The sequence below is a fragment of the Haliotis asinina genome, chromosome 1 (genome assembly GCF_037392515.1).
Source record: "Haliotis asinina isolate JCU_RB_2024 chromosome 1, JCU_Hal_asi_v2, whole genome shotgun sequence".
Classification (NCBI taxonomy): domain Eukaryota; kingdom Metazoa; phylum Mollusca; class Gastropoda; order Lepetellida; family Haliotidae; genus Haliotis; species Haliotis asinina.
This window is the reverse complement of record NC_090280.1, coordinates 88759986-88777744: the sequence shown is the minus strand read 5'-3', so window position 1 is coordinate 88777744 and position 17759 is coordinate 88759986. Positions and strand designations below refer to the sequence as shown.

General features: G+C 40.6%; 1 protein-coding gene across 1 annotated transcript; it reads left to right on the top strand.

The window, feature by feature from the left end:
• Nucleotides 1–11923, top strand: LOC137283973 (uncharacterized). Its single transcript, XM_067815644.1, has 19 exons — nt 1–104; nt 803–879; nt 1462–1577; nt 2074–2163; nt 2809–2949; nt 3402–3517; nt 4214–4314; nt 4861–4949; nt 5110–5225; nt 6088–6216; nt 6794–6882; nt 7466–7638; nt 8368–8463; nt 8669–8797; nt 9987–10133; nt 10603–10687; nt 11185–11297; nt 11391–11544; nt 11862–11923. The coding sequence occupies exons 1-19, from the start codon at nt 1–3 to the stop codon at nt 11921–11923; spliced, it is 2127 nt and encodes a 708-aa protein (XP_067671745.1).
• Nucleotides 11924–17759: the final 5836 nt, after the last annotated feature.

Genomic DNA, 17759 nt, shown 5'->3' with positions numbered 1-17759 from the left:
ATGACGTGGGTAGTGGCTCTGTGTCTGGGGCTGTTGTTGCCCCTTGGTCACTCCAAGACAGTTCACATCTATGTCAGCCCCAAGGGATCAGACGGGAACTCGGGGTAAGAAGTTTCACAATTTTGTGTGATTAAATGTTGGATGTGTATATATTTGGCGTAAAGCACAACTTGATGAGATAAACATGACCACAGTGTATACTGAATTGTGTGTGATGCTGACACTCCAGTCACAAGAAATTTCAGAAACTTTTGACTTTGGACTGCAAGTGTATTCAGATACATTTTGAAGTATCAAACTGATTAATTGCTGAAGGTAAATATGTAAGGCACATTTTGTCCAAAAGCAGAAAAAAAACTGACATGTTGAATATTGAATTATATGTAACTCAACAAAAGTAAAAAGCTTCATTCATTGACAAGTCATTTTGATTATACTTGGTTTGACAACACACACATAGTTAAGTTGGGCTTCTTTGTTGTTTAACGCCACTGTCCAGCTATATGGCGGAGGTCTGTAAATAATCGAGTCTGGGCCAAACAATCCAGCGGTCAACAGCATGAGCATTGATATGCGCAACTGGGATACGATGACACGTGTTAACCAAGTCAGCGAGCCTAACCACCCGATCCCGTTAGTATTGAGAAGTTAAGAATTGAAAATGCTCAGTAACAATGCACAATGTTACACAATGTCCATGGCCATTCCTAAACCTGACTGGGACCCAACCGCACCAGCCCCCGATCCCCTTACCTTCTCAACACATTATGTGTTTTTACACAAATCATATTGATCTGACCAGGTTGGATGTCTCCCACCCGGTTGCCACCCTGGACAAGGCCAGGCAGTTACTGGATAGCAGTGGCATCAAGGGCAATAGTGAGTATGTAGAGAATCTCACCCAAGTGTCCACTAATATCAAATATATCAACACGAGTTGACAAAGTAACAAATATCCGAGGCTTGCCGAGGATATATTAAAATTTATCAACGAGTGTTGATATAATTGATATCAGTAGACACGAGGCTGAGATTCTATTTATCATCTCAACTCATTCTTCATTAGTTTTCAATGAAAAATGTTCATCTCTGAACTCAGCACTAGCATTAGATTTGCAGTGCAACGATGTCATAGAATTGTGACGTCATCAGCTTCATGACGTCATAACATTGTCAGGGCATTTTGCAAAATCTACTGTCAAAGCGATATCTCCTATGAGATATCGTCTGATCTCATACAAGCGATATCTCTCGTGGAACAGAGTTTTGGATGATAAATTTCTGCCTCAGACAATTCATCAGAACAATATTTCAATTAGGTTACCTCTTTTGGATCGTGATATGGTAGTACATCATATAGGATAATTCGTACATGTTTTGCCAAGACGTGAATAAAATTAGTATTTGTAGTGCTAACAGAATATTTAGTTGTTTTCTTCCATAATCCGTTCGTCCCTACAGCGGTGTACGTTGAGCTGATGGGAGGATACCACAACCTGCAGTCCACCCTACACTTCACCCACGCCTACTCCCAGCCTGTCACCTTCAGAGCCTACCAGGACCAGGAGGTCCACGTGGTGAGTGGGGAGGTTCATGTGGTGAGTGGGTGGTCCATGTGGTGAGTCAGGAGGTCCACGTTATACATGTGAAGGTCAACGTTGTGAGTAGGGACACACGAAATGTTTGGTGATTTCTTTGTGATGAGTAAGAACTGACGTCGTGAGTGGGAACACCAGAGGTTAGTGGGAGGTCCTCATGGTGAGTAAGAACACCCTCAGCGAGTGGGGACGGAGGTTTCATTGTTCCATTTGGAGACAGAAGGTTGAAATATACATACATACATACATACATACATACATACATACATACATACATACATACATACATACATACATACATACATACATACATACATACATACATACATACATACATACATACATACATACATACATACATACATACATACATACACACACATATATAGACGGTGAATCAGTTGCAGGTAAGAGGAAGTGGAAATAAAGTTTAGGAACCATATGTCAATAACAATATCCATTATGACTTCAACAGACAGGAGGCAAGCAGATCCCAGCGCACCTGTTCACCCAAGTGACAGACCACAATGCGTTGAATATGCTGCCATCAAATTCAAGATCAAAGGTAAATACATCACTATCATCATCATCATCATCATCGTCGTCGTCGTCGTCATTATCATCATTCTCTTCCCTAAGAGATTACTTGTCACATCTTCCTACGAACCTCTGTTCTAATACGGCCATATTTCGCGGTTCTCATAAAATCCCCTAGGGGCGAAAAATGGCAGCAGGTTTATCTCCCTTGTTTCTGCCCAATCAGAACACGTGTTACATCGACATAGATTCAACTTGATAAATGCAAGCAATGTGGTTAAACAAAAATAACATGACTGAGTTCTGTCTAGAAGAATCATTTGAGTATCGCGCTCGGGAAGAGGTTCTAGTTTTAACGATGCATCCGGAAATTATCGAGATCTTTCGAACGATCGCTTTTGAAACATGGTCGTTGATTGCACTACTAAATCTGATTGCCTCCAATCACGAGTCTTGAATACCCGCACCATGAAAGGATCGTATTAGAACAAAGGTTACGTAGGAAGATGTGACAAGTAACCACTGTGGGAAGAGAATGCATCATCATAGTCCCAGAGACACTCTCTAATTACTGCTCCATTCACTTACCCTATTCAAGAAACACCCTGCAAGCGAGAAGGTCCAGTCAGACGTTATTTGGTCCACTGGTGACGATTACGTTCTTCTCCTTCAGGTGATGCAACTCCACCTACCCAGTGCTGGCGTCACCGACTACGGTAAGATGAGCAACTTCGGCTTCTACCGGTCTAGGACTTCATGGCTGGAGATCTTCATCAACGGGGAGCCAACCAGATTGGCCCAGTACCCGAATGAGGTATGATAGTTGGGACCGGATTGGCCCAGTACCCGAATGAGGTAGGATGGTGAGTCCAGTTTGGCCTAGTACCTGAATGAGGTATGATAGTTGGGGCCAGATTGACCCAGTACCCACATGAGGTAGGGGGAGACCTGGGAGCGTATTGTCCAATAATAATGTAAAAACAAGGAGCTAGATAGGTCCACTATTCCGGTGTCGTTAGAAAGATCAGCCAGATTGGCCCAGTATTCAAATGAGGTAAGATGGTAGAGCCAGACTGGCCCAGTAAATAAATGAGATAGAAAGGAAGACCCATATGGGCGCACTGCCACTGCAGACAGGAACGGTGTGACTTTTTGTATCCTATATAATGAATATTGAATTTTAAGAGATGAATATATAGTAAGACGTCCTCACCTAGGATGACATGTCGGAGGCAATGTCGTTCCCACAATGTCCATGTCTTCCAGAAATTCCTGAACATTAACTCAGTCCCTGGGGGTAGGCATGGCAAGATCATCACCTACAGCACACACGAAGACTCCAGATGGGTGCACGAGAAGGAACCATGGGCTTACGGATTCTGGTGAAGTTCAGAAAGATTTGTTTGTTTGTGGTTTATCGCCAGTGTTCCTACTCTGGTGGCAGACTGTACATGATGGAGTATAGAAGAGACATTAATTTCCAGTGATTGATCAATAATCATTCATGTGCAGACGCAGCTAAGAGGCAGACGAGGTCAAATATTCAAATTCAGTCAGGTGATTTTAGACACAAGTCGGATAGGGTAAAATGAATTGACACGTGGGATAAGGAGTGTTGGGTGAGGAGTTGCATGTCATGTCATGCATTGGACCGAGAGTGGATTACAAGGAAGGTAGTTTGCTGCATGTCATGTCATGTCATGCATTGGACCAAGAGCGGATTACAAGGAAGGTATTTTGTTGCATGTCATTTCATGCATTGGACCAAGAGCGGGTTACAACGAAGGTAGTTTGCTGCATGTCATGTCATGCATTGGACCAAGAGCGGATTACAAGGAAGGTATTTTGTTGCATGTCATGTCATGCATTGGACCAAGAGCGGATTACAAGGAAGGTATTTTGTTGCATGTCATTTCATGCATTGGACCAAGAGCGGGTTACAAGGAAGGTATTTTGTTGCTATGTTAAACTGTGTTGTGTGTTCGGTAACATGTCCTGATTGTAATTATTACAACATCCAATCATTTCTCTTACATGATAGTGTTAAGATAGATTTATCAGTGCTTCTATCTGTCCAGGTACTGGAGCTGGGCAGACGATGCTGCGGCCATCAGCAACATAGATACTCAGAAACACCAGATCACTCTGGCAACTGACACTCATTATGGAGTCAGAGTGGGTTAGTAGAGTGTCCAGATTTTAATCCTCTACATCCTGTTAAAGTGTTCGATATCTCACTCACCCTATAAAACATTCTAGAACCTTACGTTCTTATTGAAAACCATCTTGATTGGGTTTGGTTTCTCTAAATGCAAATTAGTGTTATGATTTAAACTTTGATACTATAATAGTTGTAGTTCAACAACAGAACAAACATGGTTGTTCCAATGCTTTAACAGCAAGAGGCTCCTTTCACGAACTCACATTTTTTAACATTGCACTGACGTTAAACATAATAGCGCCTTGTGAAATTAGGCGCGGGTTGTGAACTGAAGTATAGGGCATATTACACAAGTAGACGAAGAAGCAGGTGCCTTATTAACAAAGAATATAAATTACTTGCGTAAATGCTGACGAAACCGAACCTCAAAATTAGTTCTGTCTTTCATTTTTAGTGGACTTCATTTAGTGCTGCCCTCATTAGCATAATTAACGTAAAATAATTAAATAATTAAAATGATACTAGCCAATATCTAGACACCTAGAGGTATTCCATTTTGTCAAGGTCATTACAATCCGGCCCATCTCGCCTATGCTGACAATCAGGGCGGCTACTTCCGGGTATTCAACATGCTGTCAGAGCTGGATCAACCGGTGAGAACTTCCTTTTCTTTTTCATCATTCTCTTTCAATCAATCCTTTTCAGAAGAATGTAACGCTATAACCTGTAATCGTCGCACACTCGAAACAGGAAAACACCTTCTCAAGGATTTTCTCTATCGACATCATTTATACTGTTATATTCTCTCTTAAGGGAGAGTACTACCTGGACCGATCCAGCGGCAACCTGTATATCTGGCCAAACACAAAGTCGGGCACCTTGGCCTCCTCTGACATCATCACGGTGTCCCTAATTAACGACTGCATCAGGTACGTTTCCTTGCCTTACCCATATTTGTCTACGACTAAGTTTAAGTGTGATAGATAAACGGCACCTTCACCAGAACTGGCACAGCCTCGAGGAGCAAACTTTCCGTGGATGCCAACAGCACCCGGTCGACACGCCAAATTATCTTCTTTAAGAGTGTATGAGACGCCATAGGTATACTCAAGTAAGCATCTTTACTGGGGTGTAAACTGGTTTGTTTCTTTTTTAATGTACGTCACAGTTAAGTAATCATATTTGTAGTATATCATTCGTAGCATTATCACTGTGTCTCTGATCAATCACTGCAGCGGACAAGTCTTCCTTCTTCTGTATTTTCAATTACGAAAAAATGTGAAAAATAGAAATAAATACATTTAGGAACAATGAGTGAGTGAGTTTGTTTCATTTCAGGAACAAAGGGAGTCCAGTTCAAGGTTTTACTAAGTTTTCACTAAGTTTTTGGGGGGACTTTCCTGGTCATGTTGATTTATACAAAATGTAACATATGTGTCAGTCATTTCATTTGTTACTGTCAGTCATTTCATTAGTTACTGTCAGTCATTTAATCGATTTCCGTCTGTTATTCCATTGTTATTGTCAGTCATTCAATCGATTACTGTCTGTCATTTCATTGCTAAATGTCAGTCATTAACCATTGATTTTATTAGGCACAATAGGACTGATTTTACTTAAAATATGTATGTATAAAATACTCCTTAATATTCATCCTTGATTTGACTTAGTGGATTCTGTTTCCGTGAATATTTTGGAATTGACTTGATTTCCTAAAACCTCAAAATGATACAAGGATGTCAAAATGTTAATACGTTTGTGTCATAAAGATATACCTGAAATTTCTACCAGCATGGACCGAGGGGTGGCCAACCTCAATTTCGCAGGGTTCACCTTAGAGGCGTGTCGCCACGAGGGCATCAGGGGAGACAACCTACACAACATCAACATTCAAAACATGGAAATAAAGAATATGGGTGAGTTATAACAAGGCGTATAAGAATTGTATGATAGGGCCAATCAAAACTCTGAACTCCACGAGACATGCGCATACTTTAAGCGCATACAACATAATGGGCATAATTACTCCGGATAACACAGGCTGCCTGTGAGGCGCTGGAAGGTTAATAGTCTTATGACTTATCCCACCGGGTACCCATTTTCTGCTTGCTGCACAGAAGCAATTTTGAACAAACTCAATTGCCTAGGTGAGCCCACATGTGTTACTTGTGCTTCGTTTTGGGGCAGGGTTGAAGTCAAAGAAACTGTCAGGTGTAATTTGTCAAACACGTTGCCAGACATGGTCACCCATGCAAACACTGTGCCCAGCGTAGCTTAACTTCAACTAAAATAGTTTCATTTGTGACCTGGTCTCTATGCATGAGACCACAAATAATCACATGGAATATTTTGTAAAAATGACAATATCCTTTTATCCTTTATTTGTCAATGAAACAACTCCATTACTTAAACGTGCTGCAAAGGTGTTCTTTGGTCTATTAAGTCTTACTTACTTAACTTTTATTTCTGTTGCTTCATTTCTTTTCATGTGTGACAGGTGCGGGGGTGTCCACTTGACCTCAAGTAGCCATGTCACAGTGTCCCGCTGTGAGGTGTACTACACCAACGGAGGCGTAATCATCAGCGGTAACATTGTTTTCTCGCTACTCACTCGAACCGTTGTAAAACTCTGTAGAACCCAGCAGTCGAATATATGGGTTTATTACATTAGTTATTGCGCAAGTACCTTCCAGAAATGGATGACGTCTTGAAACATCTAATGCGACTTCTGCCTCTAATCTAAGATATGGCTCGACCCCAACACAGTGACAATGTGTGATGTCCCTGGATGTCCCACCGTGACTGCTTGCTATGTTACTAAAAGAGGCATAAAAGAATATTCGTTTTTATAAAGTGACTCACAGAATATATTTGATCGGTTCTCTTTGGACGTTAATACCTTAAAGAAATGGACACCTGTGAAGAACCGGTCTTCATGCCTGTATAGGCGACAAACGGGATCAGGTGGTATTCCGCCATTACCAATACTACGGCGCTATCACAGCAGGGGAAACGAGATTCACGCGTGTGTGGAATCGAACCGTGGTCTTTGACATCACTAGCAAACGCTTCAACCACTTGGCTACCTTACCGACAAATATGATAATAGGTGTTATTGATGTATGACTTGTGAACATGTTTGGTTCTTATGTATTTGTCTTGCATGCAGGTGGAGACAGGAAGACGTTAACACCATCTGGTAACGTGGTCGAAGACAACCATATTTGGAAGTTTGCCCGTGTAGGAGGCGTTGGATACAACGGCATTTCTATAGGGGGCGTAGGCAACGTGGCCCGCTACAATCACCTTCATGACGGCCAATACACAGGCTTGATGTGGGGGGTATGTTTACACATACAGCTTCCACCATTAATTCAGACGGGCATGGTTCTACGGCATATCGTCTTTTTACTATTTATTTTATCATCTTTTGTTTTTGTGTGTTTATAACTATTTCTAAACGATCATATTTCATACCGGAAACGCTGTGTGAAAACCTGTGACACCGACTGATGGTAACGTAACCAACATACACAGAACAGTTGTGTAGATCAACAAAACAGAACTACATACACGGAACAGTTGTGTAGATCAACAAAACCGAATTAGATACAACTTGAAGCCCACTGTCATTGGATCTAGACATTGTCGTTGTGTGTCAATAGACATATAATTAGAGACAAATCTTCAATCCTTGATAGCTCACATCATTCACTTCGAGACAGTCACATAATTCGTTTCTCTTGGAAGTGGTTCCTTGTTATTGTGGAGTAGAATTTCTGTCTTCATTTCAAGACCAATTTTCGACTAGATGTAGACATTATGGTGAGCTTGCTTTTGACTGCATACATAATGTACCCATTAATCAGTATTCTCATATATTCTGTATTTATTTGATTGCGTATTTGAACTAGGCTATAATTTGAAAGCTCGATGTAGTTTGGACTGAGTTCAAACTTACACAGGTTGCTGGGACAGGGTTTTAGGCCAGCGCTTACTGACAAACTGATCACAGCCTATCGATAGAACCCAGAAGCTGCCTGAACCTCTAAACATTTTCTTGGTTGCCAGGGCAACGACAACATAATGGAGTACAACCACATTCACCATATGTGTGTAAACAGCACTGATTGTGGCGCAGTGCATTCTGGGAGAGACTGGGCAGCGGTAAGTAGCACATGATGGAAAGGAAGCTTTATTTGATAAAACATGTTTTCCAACAATTTCTTTTCAATTAGGAAAGGTTAAGTGAGTGCCAACTAAATTTTCGTAAGTTCATGAGCTGCATATCATGTTTTTGAATTTTTTTTTTGACCATTTTTTCTATCAACTAAAAAACAAACATGAGTCTGTGGAGTGGTATTATTTACAGCGTGGCAACGTGATCCGATACAACTACATCCACAACGTTGTCAAGAACATGCCTGGTGCCGAAAACAGGGGCATCATGCTGGACGACCAGTACTCCAGCGTCACCATCGAACACAACGTCTTTTTCCAGGTAGACATTAATTCCACCTCGCACACCTGAATATTGGGTCCTAAATATTCCCATTTCTCAGACAAAAAGCACCGTGCTGCTATTTCTGCCCGTGAACATCCGGGTTCCGTTTGGTCTTCAGCAGCCCATGCTTGTTGTAAGTGACGACTATGGGGACGGGGTGGTCTGGCCTGCTGACTTGGTTAGCAAATGTCCAAATTGCGTAGATCGATGCTCATATCATTTATCACTGGATTGTCTCGTCTGGATTAGATTACTTAGAGCCTGTCATGATTGTGTTGGACTGTTGCTGGGTATGGCGATTAACAATAAGCAAACACACTTTCTTAACTATGGAATGCTTGATTTGAACGTGACGAGAAATGATGAGCGGATTTAGGGAGCTTGGATTGTTATTTTTACTACTACTACTACTATTGCTACTACTACTACTACTAATACTACTACTACTACTACTCATTCTGTTGTTGCTGCTGCTGTTGTTACTTCTGTTGGATGCCCATGTCTCAACTATGCCTCAGAGGGTCATCATGCACTCGCTTCATTCTCTTCTCCCTTATGTGGCGGTGGGGTAGTCTTGTGGTTAAAGCGTTCGCTCATGACGCCGAAGACTCGATACCCCACATGATAACAATGTGTGCAGACCATTTCTTGGGTCCCCCATGGTGAATATTGCTAAACGCGGCGTAAAACTAAACCCACCCACTCATTCACCAATGACACTGCCTGTCACCAAACTTAAAACTTTCGGCTCCAGATCCTTCTCTGCCCCAGCCACTACCCTATGGAACTCTCTACCTGGATCACTGAAGCTGGGTCCCTCTCTAGAAACCTTTAGATCCAGTCTTAAAACCCACCTTTTCAAGCATTATGCCTTAAGGGAAACAAAAGTAAAAAAAAATATCACACACACACACACACACACACACACACACACACACACACACACACACACACACACAAATAATAATAATCATACCATTGTGAAGAACTCAGCTGCCTCTGCTGTCATTGTTTTGAGGCAACGCGCTCTGAGCATACCTCCATGGAGTGGATATAGCTCAATATACGTCTCATTATAATCATTATTCATCTCCCGAAGTGAGTAAACCATGCAAGCTGCCATGTATAATGCTTGCACACACTGATTGATATGTGAGGTATAAAGGTCGATTTCATGTAATGACAGAACCAATACCACGTCAACATTGGCGGTGGTCGTGACAACATCATTCGCTACAACGTTTTCTACGATGCCGTCAACTATCCCCTTAACGTGGACGGCCGTGGACTACGTTCTACTGGCAACCAGGCAACGCTCTTTAACACATTCCAGGTAATGATGTCTAGCTAACCTGAAACGTTGTACATCGTGATTGCTTTATGGTTTTCGGTATTTATTCTTCTTTCTGTTTTTTTCAGTTAGGTTATTGAATGATGACAGGGGTGGTGGGGTAGCATACTGGTTAAAATATACCCCGCTTACAAGCTAGTACAATATTTTATGTGTCCGATGAGAATGCCGAATGGTACTTCGTGATGTTAATTTTCTACTTCGAATGCCATTAAATCAGGGAGAAGGGAGATACCTCTAAAACTGTGTTTCTTGTCTGCAAAGTCTAGCGATTCCTACAAAAAGGTTTGTATCCCTGCTTCAAACAAGTTGGTATTTGGTAAGATAAATACGTTGTTTACTTGAACCTCGATGTTTGTTTCGCCCTTCGGGTTCGGGGTACATAAACAAACTTCGAGGGTACACCAACCCATGTTCAACTCGTGACCAGGGAACAACTTGTGTTTTTCAGCGCTACCCCTACACCAGCCCGCCGTGGTCAACAAAGTATCCAAAACTCGCTTCTATAACCTCACATCAACCAATGGCACCAATGGGTAGGAAACCTCATTTTTGACGTGTCACTCTTGCTTTATCCCACTGCTATTCAAATGATTGTGGATGAGGAAGGGTCTCCATGCCCCAGCCAATGCGCTGACAAAGCCTCTAAAGTTTCAAAGATGCAATTGTATTTCACTTTGTCTTTGTCAAGTACACACAATTCTAGTGTCACATTCAAATAGAAAACTGTTTCAAACTGTTAAAATGCGTTTCACAATAACTACGACAGGTACTTAAGTAGATGAACCGTCCTTGGTATGTGGTGTAAAGACCCGTTCAGCATGTAAACATCATGATAGAAACCCATATAAAACCCATATAATTCTTTGAGTGCTGAAGATAAAATACCCTGGCTCGATTCTGCACACAGTGGTCAGCAGAGTTTTGGAGTCGCAAAATGTAGTTCCACGAACTCATCCAAAGAAACCTCACTCCATCAACCACTCACTCACTCCAAGATCTCTCTACTCACTCACTGACATACTCTTTTCAGGGAATCAAATCTACGATAACGCCTTCTACAACAAGCGAGGATCAAGTATCGTTCAATACCATGGGACTGGTCTCGACAAGAAGGAATATTTTGACATTCATGATAACTTCATGGTAAGTCTTGAGCTTTGCAGTGCCGATAGAACTTTCTTAATTTAAATTAACATTTCTGTTCCAGTTGATCATCGTTACTGATTTTGATTTTAGGCCAGCCCGGCTGACTTTTGGTCGCCTCGTGAATATGACTTCCGGTTCCGGTGTTCAGCAGAAACGTGGGCCAGACAAAAGTCAGTTCCACAGCCAATCGATATCGATGATGTAGGACCGCGTCAGCCCACAGGACCTAAATATATGCAGAAAGGTAACATTGCATTGGCAAAGGCAGTAGGTGTCGTTGCCATCAAATTAGATAACCGAATTAATTGTATACACATATACCATACTGTGTCAAACAAGATGACCATTTTAGAATCTGTTAAAAAGATTGATGTTGAGACTATTTGGGGACATCTTATGCACATTGTGGTGATTTTGTTCATTCTCATAAATCAATATCCGCAAATAAAAGTTACTATAATTTTATATCGTCTTATTTCCTTACCCCTTAACACCAACACTATTTTTGATAAAGGTGTCGTCTTGCATGACAAATGATAATTTTGTAACTGTTGTATTCAGCCATCCCTCAGCACCATAGTACGTCACATCCGGCTTCATGCACTGGATCTATTGTTGGATAACATCTCCGTTGCACTTTGCCAGGATGGGGAACATAGCGATATGAGGTTTTGTATAAATGTGAATAAAATTCCATATAAACAGAAGTGTGTTTTATGTGTGTAAGCTGATATGGACACTATCTCAATGTCATAGAACTGACTGTCTTGAGTACTTGCCGAAAGAAAACGGTGACCAAACAAGATATTGGTCAAGATTATGATCATGAACAAATCACAGAAAATCTGTGATAAAACCAGGTATTCGCAAAAAGGTTCAGCATCACAGTCACATAATGTCCCATTGTTTCGACGCGAAAATCCCCAGCTACTGACTCAGGACCACGGAAGAAGAAAACGGGTACACCACCTGATTGACCTAACTGACCTAATGTCTTCTGGGTCCTACTACAGTCTGGCGAAAAGCTGTAACTTCAAAAGTCCTGACAAAAATATTTGTTAGGGTGTATTTGATGACATTATATTGGTAAACATTCATGCCAGCAATAATAATATGTTCTCGCTGTGGTTTAAATTGATCCCCAGTATGTTGTTAAACAACTGTTATACTTCACATTGCTGACCACAAATAAGCCGGTTTTCTACATTATATAGGACACATGCTTGTACTGACAGTTTTTGTTTACACTAATCGTTTAATATTAGTTTTGTTCTTTAATGTTGCATTCTCTGTTTTTATTGATGTCAAAATGTTACCGCAACGGCGGCGGAAATACAGATTTCGGAAAATCTAGTCATAAAGTTTGCTTCAAAACAACTATGAAACGTAAAGAGTTGTTAGGCTTGACATATGTGACTGTTTATAAGTATAATCGTGCAACAGACGGTATTTCTTCTATTTTTAAAGCAACACTGGCTCTTATCTCAAATAGTCTTCAGAAAAGGACAAAACATTAAATTCCTTGCCCATCCCATATTTTAAAATGCTTCATAGAAATAATTGGTTGTATTGTCATACATAATTCGTAAAAGGTGTTTGAATACCTGTGTGATGCATCTAACATGGATAAGCATTGCCAGGAGAGCCGCATTCACACGATCACTCAACCATGCCTATGAGCCGGTTGAGCCATACCATTTTCTATTCTATTTTTCTTAAATGGGCTTTTTCTACCATTGAGTAACTGCAAGAATGAACCACTTATAACTAAGACATGACGTCGGACATCGTGGAGGTGTGTGATCCTTTACGTAGAGCATATTGCTCAGGTCACCCATCAGTTGAAATTCAGCAATCACGGGGATCAAGAAACGTGGATAGAGGCATTCATTAAGATTTAAAATGAGTCTTGGCATGGCATGAATGTTTGATACACAAAGTGAATGAAGTTAAGTTAATATGTGACAGTGAACAAGTAATCAAAGACATCCGAGTGTTGGTCTCACTACAGTCTATGTCCCTTTGGCAGCTGAAAAACAAATGGAAGTGAATCGTGGGGTGTGACCTTGTGGCGTGCGCGCTAGGTGTACTGTCTTTTTTCTAGGTCAGGTTTGCTCAGTTTTTAAACATATTTTTGTTCACGGTTATTTCGTGACCTATTGTAAATGCCATCTGTGAGGAGGCCGAGCATTACACACGCTGCGCACTCAGGAAACTTCATGAGATCTTTGCTGTTACTCTAAATATTTTCTCCTGAAGCTGTTAAAAAGAAAACAATATCTAGGATCTGCATCTTTCGAGAGCCCTACTGACAGTTTTGTGGTTGGGTGGAAGGGGAAGAAAACGTATTTATCAACGGTTTTGACCGAAGGGAGATGAATTTTCTGAAATTGAACTTCCAAGAGGTTCTGAGACTCCATGTAGCAAGGATTTCGCCTTACCTACAAAAACTCTTGTGAACATATTTCAATTGCTATGGAGATTTTACGTGCTCTTTCCACAGTTACGGGAAACGTAATTAGAAATAACTACCGGTTTCAAAACTCAAAGCAATATTTGTTTAATAACTGATCATCTTTACGCTTAAAGACAGTGCTGACACTTCTGTTCATTTGAAATCTCACCAGGTGGAAGGCAGCAAGGTTAGATGTGTAAGTTCCGACAACTGGTAGACACAAGTGGTAGGCACCACTTACACTTACAGACGACGTACGAATTCTTAATTTTGAGATACATTTCAAAGTAATTTTGGTGGATCTATTCCAGAACTTATTACAGCTGAAATAATGTGTTACTTTAATTACCTATGCCTGGGGGAAAGTCCCATTTGTGGTTCTAAAACCGTTTTAAGAAATAGGAATATATACACTATCCCTATACACTCACCCGTGGCAGTACGGTACCCGAATGTACCGATCTTGGGCATTAAGTGTTTACTGTACGGGGACGGTCATTTGTTCTGCCCATTTGGTTGTAACGAGCTGCAAGCCGATATCGAGGTCAGACTAACATTCAGAGGCCTGGCAATTGAAGACCTCTCATCTCTAGCCTGCATTCTTTCAATGGCGACGTCCGGTGTCGCAGCGTGAAGACGTGGGGTAGTGATTTGAGCTTGAAACTCTTTAAAACGAATGTCGATTTCCGAAGGTAATATGCATTTTTATAGTCTGACAGAGCATGCTCTTTGTTGCACCAACTGGGAGGAGATTTCTGTTGCGTTGAGGTGATGTCCTTGTAAGAAGTCTTATCAAAATCAACGTTTCCAGGTAAAATCTTGTGCAGTTGGGTAAAATCATGTTATCAACACTTTTGTAACATATTTTGACGATTGTTTGAACACAATAGGTAATTAATTGATTATTTAAAAATACAAATCGCCCATGCGTTTCTTTTTTGGCATAGTATATGAAACCACAGGTAATAATTTTCAACAAATCTTTATTATCGTTGTTTTAAACAAGGAATCTAATTTTCAATTCCGCCAGTACTGTTCATGACTGTTGGAATAAACAGCAACAGACTTGTTCATATTTGACATAGCTCTGATGCTCATACGCACATATGAAAATCCGTCTACAGTGTATTCGTGAACAACTCGTATTATTCCGGGCTAAGCCGATTATGGTCTTGGAGCATTCGTCACCACTCGCCTCTTAAAAAACTAACGAGTTGGTCACAAATGGTCATTGATGTTACGGAAAAGGGCGCGAGTCGGTACTCAGCTTGCCTGGAAAACGCGAGTGGGTCACGAATGACACACAGAAAATGGCCTAGAGCGTTAATTCATTGTTTCCTACAGTTGCTAGATAATCCAACTCTGTTTTGAAATGTGAGATAAACCGAGCACTGTAAATCACGTTGAATTGCAACATATCGTTGAAATGGTACTCAACAGATTCCACAAGGGAATATGGCTCTATCATCTAAATATATTACGAAAAGTGGTACCCGTAAAGATTCGGTTTAGAATAGGTCATCAGCATTCCATGTTTGTGAGAGACTACAAACAATCGGGTGGTCACGCTCGCTGACTTGGTTGACACATGTCATTGTATCCAATGACGTATATCAACGCTCATGCTGTTTAGCACTGGATTGTCTGGTCCATACTTTGTCGTTGGATAATCCCCACTCTAAACTACACCAGGGACGTGACGGAATGTATTTGATAATGTTGCAGACTGTTTCGTAAACAATATTTTAATTATTGAGGCCAAATCTTATCAAATAGGCCCCGTTACAGTAAGTGGTCCTTGAGAAGGGCCCATGAACTCACCTGACAGATAAGCACGATACACCAGTAGAAGATCAGATACAGATCACGTGTTTGTTAACCAGGTTTAAAGGTGACGGACATGTCTTCAATTAGGCAGACTATGACTAAGGATTTTCTTTAAGGGCAGGCGTTATGGACGAAGAACTTCCTAATTCGGATGATGCGACGTTTCCATACAGGTCCAAGTACAATTGTTATACTTGCTTCAGCGTCATCTGAATAAAGCAGTTATTCCTCCATAAAATTTGATTCACAAACGTCTAAACATGCTACTCATAAAAGGCATGAAATATAATTCTTCCCACTTGAAACAAGTTATCGAAAATCGCCATTCGTTACAGTTACAAAGATCGCCTTTACGGGAATACCTGTTCAAACACCATCTTTAACTTTTGATCACGTTGTTTACATCTGGGTAAAGGGAATCATTAAGGTAACTGCAAACATATATAGAACAGCATGTCCAATGTGGTTTTATTACCGAAACACGAAAAAACCCAAATCCGTATACGTTTTAAGCACGATTGGCAATGTTGAAGGTGTATATTAATAGGAGTACTAGTGAATGGATAAGTTCGGTTTTACACCGCTTTTTGCAATATTCCAGCAATATCAAGGCGGGGAGAACCAGAAATGGTCTTCACACGTTGTACCCATATGGGGGATTCGAACCCGGGTTTTCTGGCGTGAAGAACGAACCCTTTAACCTCTAGTCTACCCTAGTGCCCCATGCACAATAGGAACAGATTTGCCATGAATGCTTGAATAAACTCTCGGTAGAGAAGGCGCATGGGGTTCACCACTGGAAGTGTGGGTACATTAAATCCTCAAAAACAGATGACCATCGGGATTAAAATAGCTGTGGCAGTCAGTGATGACACCTGATGTTCACAAATGTGGTACGCATGTCCTGTTCTAACCATAGTTCCCGCTATCCGCAAAATGTGCTTAATTGAAGGTTTTTTGGCCTTCTCTTCACCGCAGTAGTCCTGTCATGCCCTAAATAATCCTAAATAGTGTCCTAAATAATGCAGACAATATAGCGATCGGAAATTCCAATTGAGATCACGATCATGCGAACACCAAGAACATGTGTCAACCAAGTCAGGGAGCCTGACCACCCGATTACGTCAGGCATGGGTTATTGAAGATCAATACTAAACTAAAGTCTTCAGGCGTATCTAAACAAATGAACCGCCATTTGTTTGTATTATTCCTCTAAGTTGAATGTCATGGAATACAACTTTAATGTACAGAATATATGTATTCCATGGCACAATGTTCAAGGTCAAGGTCATTAAAAAGATTGAAAAGAAAGACATTGATGACTTGTTCACAGTCAAATATTAACTTTATCAGACAATACTGCACATATTTAACTATTTAACTTTATTCACGAAGTGTATCAAACATTCAGACCATGACAAAAGAAATTTTAAGAATTCAGAATTTAATTTTCTTATAAAAGTTTTAATTGGACTGAGAGAGATTTGGGATTTCTTTAATTCCAAGCAGATTTAATTCAGTTTCATTTGAATTCAGTTTTCATATTATTTCTCTAAAATTTGTCATGCTAATTTTACAGTATGTCTACCTATAGGTGTAAGGGCTCTTGCTCACCACTTCTTCATCGGCAGTCGGATTTCAATCAATTTTTGTAGTTCCTTTCCAACTTTTTTTTTTTTTATTGGTTCCAACTTTTCTGCCAAATTATGCGTGAGATGATCCCAAGGAAAGTAAAATCAGTTTCATTCAAATTCAATGACCATTTTGTGAAGAAGATTTCTTTAGGATCTTTCAGGGATCGTTTTTTTTCTGTACTTGCGGGAATCCTACAAATGAGGCATAGTGTCATAGGATGTGTAGCGTGTTCCTAAGGCAAATTGTTTGAGTGGCAGGTAATACAGATGTTACAGGACCTGGGTTCATAAACGATTAACCTCTATTTTGCCTTTTAAGGCCAGTAGAATTTATCGTTGTAGATAATGACGTTGGTGTTCGTTTTCAAACCTTACTGTGACTATGGCCTGTGGTGTAGAGTGTAAACATCTTAATCAAGTCTATAGAAAGAAACCACGTGCCCTCCGCCTTTAAACAAACAAACAATCTAAACACGTATCTTTCATTAGGGACTATACCGTATATATATAATTTGTCTCAATGATTCAAACAAACCAGTCAAG